The 12,412-nt window shown below is 43.2% G+C and overlaps 4 protein-coding genes across 6 annotated transcripts; 3 read left to right on the forward strand and 1 right to left on the reverse strand.

The window, feature by feature from the left end:
- The first annotated feature begins 1,733 nt into the window (after positions 1–1,733).
- On the forward strand, positions 1,734–3,483 carry LOC119226762 (chemerin-like receptor 1). Its single transcript, XM_037485028.2, has 2 exons — positions 1,734–2,044; positions 2,136–3,483. Exon 2 carries the CDS (start codon positions 2,151–2,153, stop codon positions 3,156–3,158), a length of 1,008 nt encoding a protein of 335 aa, XP_037340925.2. The 5' UTR covers positions 1,734–2,044; positions 2,136–2,150; the 3' UTR covers positions 3,159–3,483.
- Positions 3,484–3,729: 246 nt separating this feature from the next.
- On the forward strand, positions 3,730–6,774 carry rnf185 (ring finger protein 185). Of its 2 annotated transcripts, none has more exons than XM_037485287.2 (6): positions 3,730–4,336; positions 4,695–4,713; positions 4,820–4,932; positions 5,079–5,133; positions 5,436–5,553; positions 5,634–6,774. In XM_037485287.2, exons 1-6 carry the CDS (start codon positions 4,158–4,160, stop codon positions 5,729–5,731), a joined length of 582 nt encoding a protein of 193 aa, XP_037341184.1. In that variant the 5' UTR covers positions 3,730–4,157; the 3' UTR covers positions 5,732–6,774. The 2 variants fall into 2 exon arrangements, with proteins under 2 accessions (XP_037341184.1, XP_037341185.1); XM_037485288.2 differs by having other exon boundaries at positions 5,637–6,774.
- si:zfos-128g4.1 (uncharacterized) lies at positions 6,293–8,863 on the reverse strand. 2 transcript variants are annotated; one of them, XM_037485286.2, is made up of 2 exons: positions 8,560–8,863; positions 6,293–7,623 (listed from the first exon to the last, which is right to left on the reverse strand). In XM_037485286.2, exons 1-2 carry the CDS (start codon positions 8,687–8,689, stop codon positions 6,911–6,913), a joined length of 843 nt encoding a protein of 280 aa, XP_037341183.2. In that variant the 5' UTR covers positions 8,690–8,863; the 3' UTR covers positions 6,293–6,910. The 2 variants fall into 2 exon arrangements, with proteins under 2 accessions (XP_037341183.2, XP_062414855.1); XM_062558871.1 differs by having other exon boundaries at positions 8,679–8,862.
- A 2,067-nt stretch (positions 8,864–10,930) lies between these two features.
- Positions 10,931–12,029, forward strand: LOC119226921 (homeobox protein goosecoid-2). Its single transcript, XM_037485310.2, has 3 exons — positions 10,931–11,230; positions 11,314–11,549; positions 11,823–12,029. Exons 1-3 carry the CDS (start codon positions 10,993–10,995, stop codon positions 11,898–11,900), a joined length of 552 nt encoding a protein of 183 aa, XP_037341207.2. The 5' UTR covers positions 10,931–10,992; the 3' UTR covers positions 11,901–12,029.
- The last annotated feature ends 383 nt before the right edge of the window (positions 12,030–12,412 follow it).

Raw genomic sequence — 12,412 nt, forward strand, 5'->3', positions numbered from 1 at the left:
AAGGTGACGAGCCCCTCAGTCCTCCTCAACCCGGCTGCAGCATCCGACCAACAGGTGACGACGGTGTCCGTGCGACCCCCCGACGTGGTTTGGTGATAAATGAACCACATTAGCGCCGCTGAAATCATTATGTCGCAACTGGTCCGACGTTTCCTAATTTTTTTTTTTTAAAAACAACTCATGTTTACAAAAGAGAGAGAATGAGGGGGATACAGGCAGGCAGACAGACATGCAGATAATTTAAAGGCAGTTAGACAACTTAATTTAATTCAATTATTGAAATGAAAGGTAGGTCTTAAGTTGAGCTACATGACAGTATGGTGTGTGTGTGTGTGTGTGTGTGTGTGTGTGTGTGTGTGTGTGTGTGTGTGTGTTGTCAGCTTTATGGAAATTATGTAATTACCAAGAATAGAGAGACACTAAAAGAAGAAGCACGGGTACCCACAGCAGCGCAGTTAGTTGTCATTTCAGCTTTTTTTTGTAGCTCAGTAGCGATCGCCGAAAAGTACCGGAAACGATCGGTTTCGGGGAATGAGAGCTCTCCTAGAGAGGACAATTCAGGTGGACGTCATGAGCGATGTGAATGAATGACATGGTGCGATGATTTCAGACGACGCACATACGAATGTCGATCTTCTTGCTAATCATCAACAAACGATGTTTACAACGCTGTTTGTCTGTTGCAACAGCAACACGCACGGGGACTGTTTTCTGAAATACGATACGCAACGTATTGTGGATAGAACTATTTTCTGCTATTCATATAGAAAGTTCGGGCGTAACAACACCCTTGAACGGATGTACAAGGGTGTTGTTACAAGTACAGCCTCTCCTACCTCATTGCTTACAATATGTTGTTAACAAAAATAAGTATGTAAGTTGAAAATATCCTAATTTTATTATTATTATTTTTAATGTCATGAATAATTTTGGAAATTGATGCCCTTTTGTTTTGGTTTGGGCAGCTGCCCCACAGAAAGTCTGTGCCCGTGCCTGGAGAATGCATTTTTATTTATACAGGATAGGGTATTTTTTACTTTAGCTCAATATCAGATCTGAATACCACCATAACTATAAAGTAATATTTACATTAAATGAAGGTCAGGGGATTGGTATTGACTGTTTATCAAAAGGAAATCCCAAAGATTGCTGTTGGCTTGACTGACAATGATTTGCTCAGCATTCGTTGTGTTGCAAAACGGCATCATATGATTTTTAGGGAACAGTACATGTAAAAGCTGACATGAAAAGTTTCATTGAAGATCTCAAATGTGCAAAAATGTTTCTCTCTTGTTGGCATTTTGTGGCATTCTTTATTACCTAAAATATTCTCTAATTGGCTGTTAGCTGCTTTTAAAGAATAAAATAGTTGTATTGCTATTATTAGTGAGACTTAGATTAGAGATTTTTATCTTCGCAAATGATCAATTTAGTTTTAACATTAAGCAGGCTATATGTTATGAAGAAAGTGAGCACTGACTATCATATGTGAATTACTTTTAATTGGTGTATGGATACATGCCATGATTTCATGATTGAGTGTGTGACTCATTATCTATTTTACTTTTGAATTGTTCTTATTTCAAATCTATGGTCAATAAAAGTATCTCTTTGAGTTACAACAAAGAATGTAACGGAAGATGTGCAAATACTTCGCAATTCTGGCCAAATGGTTAAGACACACCCTTGGTCTAGTGATGTCAGCTGGTGTTTTTTCTCTTGGTGTGGTTGTCTGAAGGGGATCTGATGTGTGAAATTGCAGCAGTATACTGTAAGACTTATTATTATATTATTTTTATTTACTTACTAGATATTTATGTGGTTGTTTTGACTTCTGTGACTATGTTGAACTACTTTAACAGCTGAAAGTTGGTTCACCGAAAATAAATAAACTAGGTTTTGGTCAAGAGGAAGGAGATTCTCACGTGCCCTTTGATTCTGCTTCCGGCAGTGACACTGGTCAGGAAAACAGAAGTGAGAAGTTGCATTCAGCAGGGAGGAACCACACCGCTTCATAGCCATTGCTTTGGCTTCAAGACACAGCGTGAGTAATATGCATTTTAAATAGTATATTTTCTCGATAATAATTGTAATCTGTTTTGATCATTTGTAAATTAAATATGTTACACTTTCAGAAAAAAGGAGCCAACATGGATGTGGATTATATTGAATATGATGATTACACTGCAGGCAATGAAACTGAGAACAGCAACATCACAGCAGAATATACTTCAAGAGGTTCTGAGTTGTCTTTGTCTCACGTTCTGGTAGCAGTCAACATCATTATATTGGTCTTTGGCCTCGGAGGAAATTCTTTAGTGATATGGATTTGTGGATGGAAAATGAAAAGAACCGTCATCACCACCTGGTACACCAGTCTGGCCATTTCAGACTTTTTATTCTGTGTCTTTTTGCCCCTGGAAGTATTCTACATGATCACCTCACACTGGCCATTCGGACTGTTTTTGTGCAAGCTCGCCTCCTCTGCCCTTTTTCTCAACATGTACAGCAGTGTGTTTCTGTTGGTTCTAATCAGCGCTGATCGCTGTGTGATGATTTATTGTCCTGTGTGGTCACACAACCACCGGACAGTGAAGAAAGCATTGGGAGGGATCGTGCTTGTGTGGGTCCTTTCTGCACTCCTAACGTTGCCCTCGCTAATGTTCAGACAAACCACAGTCAAGGGCTCCGTCACCCAGTGCCACACCAGTTACGTGGACCATTCCACGCACAAGGCCGTGGTCATGACTCGATTCATCTGCGGATTCCTTATTCCTTTCCTAATGATTGTGTCCTGCTGCTCGATGCTCTGTGTGAAGCTGAGAAGTTTGACCATTAAGTCATCAAAGCCTTACAAAGTCATGGCGGCGCTCATCTTAACATTTTTCTTCTGCTGGGTCCCTTATCACAGCTTTGTTCTTTTAGAGTCAGACATGAAGAACCACAGCCTGGACTTACTTCAAACTGGCCTAAAGGTGGGGGCCACCCTGGCTGCGGCAAACAGTTTTGTATCCCCGATTCTCTATGTGTTCATTGGTAATGACTTTAAACAAGTCCTAAAGCGGTCTTTGACGTCAAGGATGGAAGAGGCAATGGCGGAGGATTTAGGGACAATTGGTCTCAGTCGTTCAAAGTCTAAAACAGTGGAAATGATCTAAAATGAAGTGGTAACCGTTGTCATCAGTGACTAGGAGTGTTTCGCAGTACAGAACATGATTATAGGGTGGCTCATGCTGACCTTGGGTACTGTATATCCATATCTCAATGATCAATGGTGGCGTAATCTCACTCATTTTTACACAGTATCAAAATTGCACAACACAATGTGGTCATTTTGACGGTGTTGGTCAGCTACACATTATCCTATGTTTAACCTTTTAAAATATACCTTCTTTTTATGTTTTGATTGTATTTTGTTCATTATTTTGTTTGCAAAACAGTTTGCTTGAAACTTTATTCTGTTACTCCTTTTATTAAATATTGTCCTACTATCAAACAAGTCTACTGTTGTAATGTAATGTTGTACTAGTTTCTTTCAAAGCAAATTAGAAAAATTAAACATGCTTTTCGTATATTTCAAGATTACAACAGGAAACATTTATCTGAACAAAGTAGCTCATTCCCGGATGAAAACTTGGAGGTCCCCTTGTCGTCGGCACCTGATAGGCCGAGCTGAGGGCACCAGCATCACGTGCACGACCGTGGCCACGCCCCCCGCCTTCCCCCAGGATCTACTACCGGTTAACGTCAACGCCGCCCTACGGATGTGTGATGCAACCGAATGGAAAGGATATCTCGCAACAAGTTTTGACTTTAAGTCGGGGAATCACGTTCGGAACGACGCTTTGTGTTAACAATTTTGTATATGCCGCTTGTCCCTTTGTATTCGGTTTCTCTGCCTGACAATAAAACTGTCGGTGTGGCTCAGGCTCCCTCGCTTGCTAACGTTAGCCGCTCCGTAACTACAGAAAGGGAACTCGCGTCAGCTAACGTTAGCAACCGGTTGATTTGATTCATTTTCACTCACTTCTCCTCTTTGTTAGCTACAGGCCCCCCGTCCACTGGGCTTCCCTATGTACTTATTTTGAAACGCTGGGTGTCCCCCCCGCTCCTCCTCCTTCACTTCTTGTTGAGTGAATCTTTTTTTTTATTTTTAAATGGCCACGGCTGCCCCCCCTCCGGCAGCGGGCTCCACTGCGACCGCTGAAAACGCGAGCCCCGGATCCAGCAGCTCGACCCCGGCCGACAGCGGCAACCAGGACAGCACCTTCGAGTGTAACATCTGTCTGGACACCGCTAAGGACGCAGTGATCAGCCTGTGTGGACACCTCTTCTGGTGAGGACGGTCTCGCTGCTCGTGACTCGTGTTCTAACGGTGAAGCTTCGTAGTACAACTTAGTGGTGCAATGGTCTCCACGCAATGTTGGGTTTTTACTTATTTACCCAGTGTTGTACAGTCGCTTTTTTGTAACTAATAGGGGAAGTTAAGTCACCGTGACAGGAATCCAGTTTCTTCTTTTCTTTAGAAGCTGAACTCTCCTTCAACTTACAGTATTGAAGTGATGCAGCGTTTTCACTTGTGGACACAAGATACATTTATTTCATTCTATTTTGCAGAACCCAATTTTCCTGTGAAGTAGACAATGTTTTAATAACCCAACTTTTCCTTATTCCTTGTACCTCCTCTGCATCAGCTGGCCTTGCTTGCACCAGGTGAGCTGAATCCTACCTCTGCACTATTTTTAAATAACAAATCGTTGATCATTTCTTAACGTAATGCATAGGGCCTTTTCCTAAGTGTCACTTTGTCTACACGCAGTGGTTGGAGACCAGACCCAACAGACAAGTGTGTCCAGTGTGTAAAGCGGGCATCAGCCGAGACAAAGTCATCCCCTTATATGGACGAGGAAGCACAGGTCAACAAGACCCCAGGTGGAAGACTCTAAACTTCACGTGTTATGCAATAACAGCACACATGATATCCAATTTAAAATGTGTTGTGAATGCGTAAACAATGCAAACCGGCGCAATCGTGTTTTTTACTGAGTGTGTTGGGTTTTCTTTGTTCTTTTTTTTAGAGAAAGGACCCCTCCTCGGCCGCAGGGGCAGAGGCCTGAGCCTGAAAACCGTGGTGTAAGTACTTTGTACAAATCTACTTATATAGCGCTGAAAACAGTATGTGGTAGCGGGACTGTAGTCCTGTGGAGCAAAATAGATCAATGATGAAACCGTTATACGGGATGAGGCAGATGCTGCAGAACAAACCTGTTTCGTACTATTCACAGGATCCTTCAGGGAGTTATTAGATGCTAAGCGCCAAGGGGGAGGGGCCTCTTTCTCCCGCGAGGACGATTGTTAACTGACTGTTGCGTCATGCTCCACATCTTACAGACCGACAGGTCGTCATGGTAATAATGAAATGCATTCTCCCACAGGGTTTTCAGGGGTTTGGCTTTGGAGACGGGGGATTCCAAATGTCATTTGGAATCGGTGCCTTTCCTTTCGGTATTTTTGCCACGGCTTTTAACATCAACGACGGTAGACCACCTCCAGGTATTTGTGATTCTGCACATTTCCCCACTGTCAACATTATGTGAAACCACCCTTTCAAACTTTTACTGTTTCCCAAACAGCAGCTCCTGGGACTCCACAGCACACGGATGAACAGTTTCTGTCTCGACTCTTCCTTTTTGTCGCCTTGGTGATTATGTTTTGGCTCCTGATTGCGTAAATGCACGAAAAAACGACTTACCGGGACACAATATTAATTTGAGGTGCAACATTGTGGCACATTATCACAGTTTGCACCAATGGGATTCTGCTCCCTTTCTCGTAACTTGGATTAGATTCTTATTCTCGACACAAAGCTATGAGAGAGTTTAATGAAGCCAGTTCTTCCAAAATAAAGACGAAGAATGAAGACTGACAAACTTGGGTGCCTGAAGTTTTAGTTATTTTACCCAGGTGCTTTCAAAAGCAGCAGACTAACATTAATTATATTTCCGTCACCTTAAGTCCAGCGGCTAGTGGCGTCACGCTGCTCATGACAACACGTCGGCCTCTCTGATTATATAATCTGACATGTACAGGGTGTTCAGGTCAAAGGTCATGCTAAGTAGGAGTATTTCTTTAGGTACTATCAAAGTATTTAAAGATATACACGCTCAACTAAAAGAGACCACCGGTGCTCTTTGATCATCAACTTCCTGTTTCCAAACCCATACGTTGTATTATGGGCTTTTGCTTTTAGACTGTATTTATTTTTTTAAATTTGATTCAAAGAATCCTACTGAGTCACACAGAATATTGGTCTTTGCATCCTGTATTTTATTATCTTTTAATCACCCAATCCTAGAAATGTACACATGATCATCCAAAATTACATTGTTTGATTTGTGGAATCAAACATTGTCTTTTTGTTTGAGTTGATGTTAAAAATTCATTTTATGCATGTAAGCAGCTGACCGATTAAGTCCTGAAACAGTGTTCATTTCACTATTTCTATTTCTATTTTTTCTCTAACTGTAATTAAATGTAAAAATACACTAGATTATTACTGAATAATATAAGATTGGAAGATTGTTTCAACATGAAGACTTTTCTAAATGGGAATCCACTTTATTCATAATAAAGCTATGTAATTAAAGATATTAATCAGTCTGTTGTCCTTTTAATAATCTGGTATGTTAGGCTGATTGTACTCATAAGCAGTACTCATCTAAAATGTAAATCTGGACACAACAAACCAAAATAAACTCTGAAACTTGCTCAATACTCGCATGTTTAGTCATTCTTCGCGTTAGGTAATGCACATCACCACGGTGTGCTGTAAAAAACAACAAAAATATATATCATTTTGATCATCATTGAGAAAGAGTTCCTGATAAAGTATAAAAGTAGTCCGTCTGGCCTAGTCGTCCGTCTGCTTCGCCTGCGATGCCGCCTGCGCCACGTTGAACTCCGCCTCGTACATGATCTGCTGGATCTTTATTTTGGTTTCGCACCTTTTCTGCGGCGCGAGCCGCTTCAGCGCCGGGACGAAGCTCAGCAGGAACAGTTCGTCCTCGTCCCGCGGCCGGTTGGGGAACGAGGCGCCATTGTCTTTGAGCAGCCACTTGGAGGGCGACGGGGCGCTTTGAGAAGACGGCGGCGGAAGCGACTCCTGCATCAGGCGCCGCTTCCGCCCCGTCGTGCTGACGGCTGGTATCTGCGGGCTGGACGGCCTCGCGGGCCTCTTCGCCAGGACGCCCAGCTGGGACATCAGTGCGTCCTGAGACATGTTATGGATCTGCGTCATATAGGCTACCTGGGGCTTGAGGTCGGGTTGACTCGCCTTGGTGGCGGTCTGCGGCGTCTTGACCGCTTCGGACGGCGTGGCGTCCCCCTCGGCGCTGCCGGATTCGTTGTCGGGGTGGTCGTGGTCGAGGTCGTCGTCGTTGCTGCTGCCGCAGACTTCTGCGAGTCCACTCCTCGATCCAGTGAAGGGTGCAATGAAATTCATGAGTTGTCTGTACTTCCATCTGCTTTGCATCAGCTCTCCTTGTTTCTTGCTTTTGATCTCCATTCGGACTTCCTTCAAGTAACGGTCTCTCATGTTCTTCCATTTTCTTTTACACTCCTCGGCTGGAAAAGGGTAATATCAGAGTGTTAGGAGCACAAAAACTCACAGATGCAAAAGAATTTGAACACAGAAAGTCAGCGACCGAGACGTCCACCAAATTCAGAACATTCAAGACATAGGACCTGGACCGGACAACGCCTTCAAATATATCAGTGGACTGCTCAGTGACCACCTCTTCTACAATATAATACAGCAGGATGGCTGTACCCTTGCATAGCTTTGTGTTATACAGTCTTCACTTAATGTAAATGGTATGGGGGGTGTGGTTATTAAGTTGATTATTAATGCTGTATTGTTATCAAACAGCCAATTATTCTGATATTAAATTGTCCACAAAATGTCAGAAAGCCCAAGATAGCACATTTAGTTTGCCTGTTATGGTCTAAAACGCAAATATATGCCATTTATAATAGATTCGAATAAACTATACCAACAAATTATTCCAAAAGATGGGTTGGTAGTTTTGTGTTTTTGGTTATTGTACTCTGTATTGAACTGTACACTCATCATTTCAAGTGTACAATAAGCGTATTGTACCTGATTAAAGGGGCTAGTGTAATATATATATTTTTAGAGCATTCCATGTTTGCTCCCGCGCCGTGAGTGACACGCGGCGCAGTGTTGGAGCCGTGCCGTGCCGTGCCGTGCTGTGCGGCGCGGCCTACAGCGCGCGAGCCGCGGCTGCTACCGCTAGCACGGCGCGCGCGGCCGCATCTGCACCACCACGCTGCACGCGCCCGGACAAAACCAATTTTTTCATGAAAAATGAGAAAAATACACCTCTGACTCCCGGACCAACACACACGCTGGTGTTGCTGTGCATCACGTGTTTAATACGCACACAACTGCATCGACTAGGAAACAACCGGCTGTAAAGTTGTGACAAACCCCTCCAGCCCACCCCCCTTCCCCCCCCCAAAGAACCACGCGATACTCACACGGGAGACCCAGTGTGACGCTGATGCTTCTCCACGCGTTCACCCGACTTTCCGTGCAGCGGTAATTCGGCAAAGTGACATTGTACAGCTCCGGGCATTTAAATACGGCCAATATTAACTTATCGTCCATTTTGCCCCGGCGCCGTGTCTGTGCGCGGAAGCGGCGGTCTTCTCCCGCCTTTTCCGCCCAGCTGCTCCGACGCGAGTTATCGCGAGTGGCGGCCCGCCCGCCGCGTTGTGTCGCTCCGCCGTTCACCCGCGGGCGTTGAGGTCTTTTCGCCACTAGGGGGCGCACCGCTCTGCGCTGGGCTTCCCTTGCCGCTTCTTCGCCGTTGAAGTCTGTTGATGGATGGCACGAAAGGATGGGCCCTGAGGTTTGAGGCTTGATTGATAATGATTAACACCGTGCCAACATTTTTTGTTTTATTAATCCTTTTTCTACACACAATAAGGCACAAGAGTCTGTTGCGCTCCCATTGAAATGATAAAACAGTAAAGACAGCGTGAAGCTTGTGACAATTATTAAAATGGATTTTAATGCATTGAACAAAGACTTAAGCTAACTACTAACTTTGAGGCATCTTGGCGTTTCTGCAACCACGTGGTTGTTTTTCTTCGAGCCTCCCAAGTCCCCACGAGCTTTCTGAGGCTTCAACAGTTACTGTGTTTCCATGCAGGTCTGGAGTAAACAGAGAGGAAGGTTGATCCTCTGCGTGTCCTCGTCTCACAGCTGCAATCTCGGATTCCCCAGGAGGTTTTGGGCTGCGGTCCAGTCAAGGAACAGAGACACTGTGCTTTTTCACTGGGGAACAGTCTGATACCTTGTGGGATTCTCTGCTTGTTTATCACCAGTCAGAGTGCGGGTGCATTTGTAACCCTGTTAACTGCTTTGACTTGTGTTCTTTATCAATTATCATTATTTGCAATAATTACATGGTAATGTTTTGCAGAAAGATATAAGCCTGTTGTCTTCTAAAATGTAGCATCCCATCACCAAAAGGCGGAGCAGCAGTTAAAATTGTTTTTGTCTGCCTCGGCTTCGTGTTTTCTCGCTTTTATCTGAACTGTTTTGGTGTACTCTGGTTTTCGGGGAGAGAGGAAGTAAAAACAATGCCCTGCTCTGTGTTATTCACCTTCTAACTTCAGGTTGTGTTTTTGTAGGCTAGAGATGGGCCACACAAAGTGGAATGGTGTTAAGTAGAACCATTTCTGATGCGCAGCAGTTTTACAGGGGAAATTGTTCCATTGAAGAGATCCCATCCTAGCAGCTCTTTAAACATCATGTGTGCGCTGGGGGGCTTTTCTTTGCTTCCCTCTTGTACCAAATATCAAAACATCAAAACGAACCTTTATCATTCTAATCCTCAGTAATGATTTTTGAACTGGCTGAACCTATGTGGATGTGATACAATTGCTTCTATTGAGGACCACAATATCGGCTAGATAGCGATCGCACCAGCTCTGAAAACTACACATCAACAATCCGGACGCTATTAAAGCCAAGTGAAAAGGATGGGATGGTGTTTATTGTTATCTGTTTTCCAAAGCCCTCATAAGAGGAGCTTAAGACAGATTGTGGAAATCCATTAATTCTCTGAAAAAAAAGGTGTATTCCCTTGTATGAAATCACAGGATTTGTTACGGGGTATGAATTTAACCCGTAATAGCTTTACATCAGCTGTGCACATTGTCAGAGAAGTGAGGCTGAAAGACTGCACCATGAAGATAAGACACGTGATGCATGATTAGGAAAACAAACCACTACATCTTTTCTGAATTTAACCTGGTTCTAACTTGAGCAATAATATGTACAAATCTATTAGTGTCCCCACACATACACTAGCCAGTCAAATCATTCATTTAACTGTGCTTAATTAGTATGCATTGTTTTTGTGAGTAGATCCTGAACTTGTGCCACAGCTACTAATTTGCAAAAGATCACTCGTTGAGAAAGCTAAATGGTAAAGCAACATTATGAAATACATTTCAGAGCTAATCCTCAAATTCAGCATGGCACAAGACTGACCACACAAAAAGAAAAAACATTTTTATCTTTAAATCCAGGTTTCTAATACCAAGCAATCCCCTTTTCTCTAAAACCCCAACAAAAAGGATCTTAGAAGCTCTCCACTTCTCATTTTATGCAGTGAAATCTGATTTCTTTTGGAGAAAGGAATGAGGCAAGATTAACTGAATCTGCCGTCCTCCCTAACCTCTTCACAAAACTGCCCAGATTAGCTAGGAATTAAGTTTCAACCGTTTTATGTGTCTGGTCCACAGGGGGATTATAGGTTTACTTTTTTTTCCGCCTCCCAATTTCACTATAAGGGTCCGACACACCATTGTGCTGAGAGGAGAAGCAGAGGAGCAGCTGAGCCTGAACTGTCGAAAAACCTCGTCAATAGCTTACGTTTTATTGGAATTTCTTTGGAGATGGATGGACTGAATAGGATAGAGAGACAAAAGTTTCCTTTCAGTATTGAAAACATACTGAGCAATTATCCCACCACTAATGGAGTAAGAAGGTCATGTGGCGCAAGTGGCGCTGGACTGAAAGAGAGGGCACTGAGTCCGGTCGGAGGCCAGAGAGAGGCTGTTCATCACACCTGCCCGTGCTGCTGCTACTGCTCCCACTGTGGAGACATTTACCAGACGGATTTCATTCAGGAAGGTAAGCCCGAACCCAGCACTCGTCTCACGAGAAGCGTGCCTTCCGTTTCAAACTGTCGACAGTAATGCATCCCCTCCCTGCAGCCTGTCCCTACGCGTGGCCCCCAGCGATGCTCACGGACCCATGCAGGCTAGGAGACGCTCACAGGGAGGAGCCGTCCTCCGGTCAGGCGCAGAGGCGGACCAGGCGGCATCGCACTATTTTCACAGAGGAGCAGCTGGATGCACTGGAGGAGCTGTTCCTGCAGAACCAGTATCCAGATGTGACCACGAGGGAGAAGCTAGCACAGCATACTCACTTGAGGGAAGAAAGAGTAGAGGTAAGACGGTCACGTTCAGCTTCCGAACAAATAGTTGTTTGTTTTCACTGTAATATGGCGAAAGATGTGCTTTAGACAGCTCTTACAGTTTTGTCTAATGTTGATGGTCCATAGAGACCTGTGCTAATTTCCCCTAAGCTCTATACAATTGGACATATTTAAATAATATGTCAAATTGTCTTGATAATGATGTATAATGTTTTTGTTTATTTAAATGGAAATATATAATATGAAACACAAATAAATAACATGTGCTTTCTTTTCCACCGGTAGGTTTGGTTTAAAAACCGAAGAGCAAAGTGGAGACGTCAAAAAAGACTACCCTTTTGTGTGGGAAACACAGAAAACTAAATTTTGTACTGTAGCCTATATATGGACCACAACATTGATCAAGGAAGAGAGATATGTATGTGTGTTAACTTGAGTTACATAAACACAATGATTCTTTATTGTTGTATATCATTGCCAGCTACAAAAATAATTCTCAGTCAGATAATGTCAAAGGTTTGTAGCCTATTTGTGAATCTGATGTGTTGATTGCAAGAGCAAAGGACTAATACTAATCCTGAAATATGTTAATTTTATTTATTACACTACATTATGGTTGTGAAAAAAGTGTCCTTGTGAAAAAATAAAGTATTTTTGATAAAGGTGGAGGAACTTTTTTTAAACCAGCTATAACACATAACTGAAGTTTTCATGCAGTGAACAGAACTTAATTACTTTTATGTCTGAAAATCTTTACCTTTTACTTTAAAAGTCCCACTCTCAATATTGTGTCAATTTTTGGGGGCTCGGGAGGTCACACAACCATTTTGGAGTATTCTGTCTGTAGATAATAGGGATAAGAGTGACATTCTGGC

This window comes from Pungitius pungitius, chromosome 18 (genome assembly GCF_949316345.1).
Source record: "Pungitius pungitius chromosome 18, fPunPun2.1, whole genome shotgun sequence".
Lineage (NCBI taxonomy): Eukaryota > Metazoa > Chordata > Actinopteri > Perciformes > Gasterosteidae > Pungitius > Pungitius pungitius.

Bases quoted from the DNA above. Each gene is read 5' to 3' on its own strand.
- LOC119226762 (XM_037485028.2), top strand. From the start codon at position 2,151: ATGGATGTGGATTATATTGAATATGATGATTACACTGCAGGCAATGAA.
- rnf185 (XM_037485287.2), top strand. From the start codon at position 4,158: ATGGCCACGGCTGCCCCCCCTCCGGCAGCGGGCTCCACTGCGACCGCT. The intron at 4,933-5,078 runs GTGGAAGACTCT...TCTTTTTTTTAG, and splicing joins ACAGGTCAACAAGACCCCAG to AGAAAGGACCCCTCCTCGGC. The intron at 5,134-5,435 runs GTAAGTACTTTG...ATTCTCCCACAG, and splicing joins CTGAGCCTGAAAACCGTGGT to GGTTTTCAGGGGTTTGGCTT.
- si:zfos-128g4.1 (XM_037485286.2), bottom strand. From the start codon at position 8,689: ATGGACGATAAGTTAATATTGGCCGTATTTAAATGCCCGGAGCTGTAC. The intron at 7,624-8,559 runs GTGAGTATCGCG...ACCCTTTTCCAG, and splicing joins CGTCACACTGGGTCTCCCGT to CCGAGGAGTGTAAAAGAAAA.
- LOC119226921 (XM_037485310.2), top strand. From the start codon at position 10,993: ATGGATGGACTGAATAGGATAGAGAGACAAAAGTTTCCTTTCAGTATT. The intron at 11,231-11,313 runs GTAAGCCCGAAC...CCCTCCCTGCAG, and splicing joins GACGGATTTCATTCAGGAAG to CCTGTCCCTACGCGTGGCCC. The intron at 11,550-11,822 runs GTAAGACGGTCA...TTCCACCGGTAG, and splicing joins TGAGGGAAGAAAGAGTAGAG to GTTTGGTTTAAAAACCGAAG.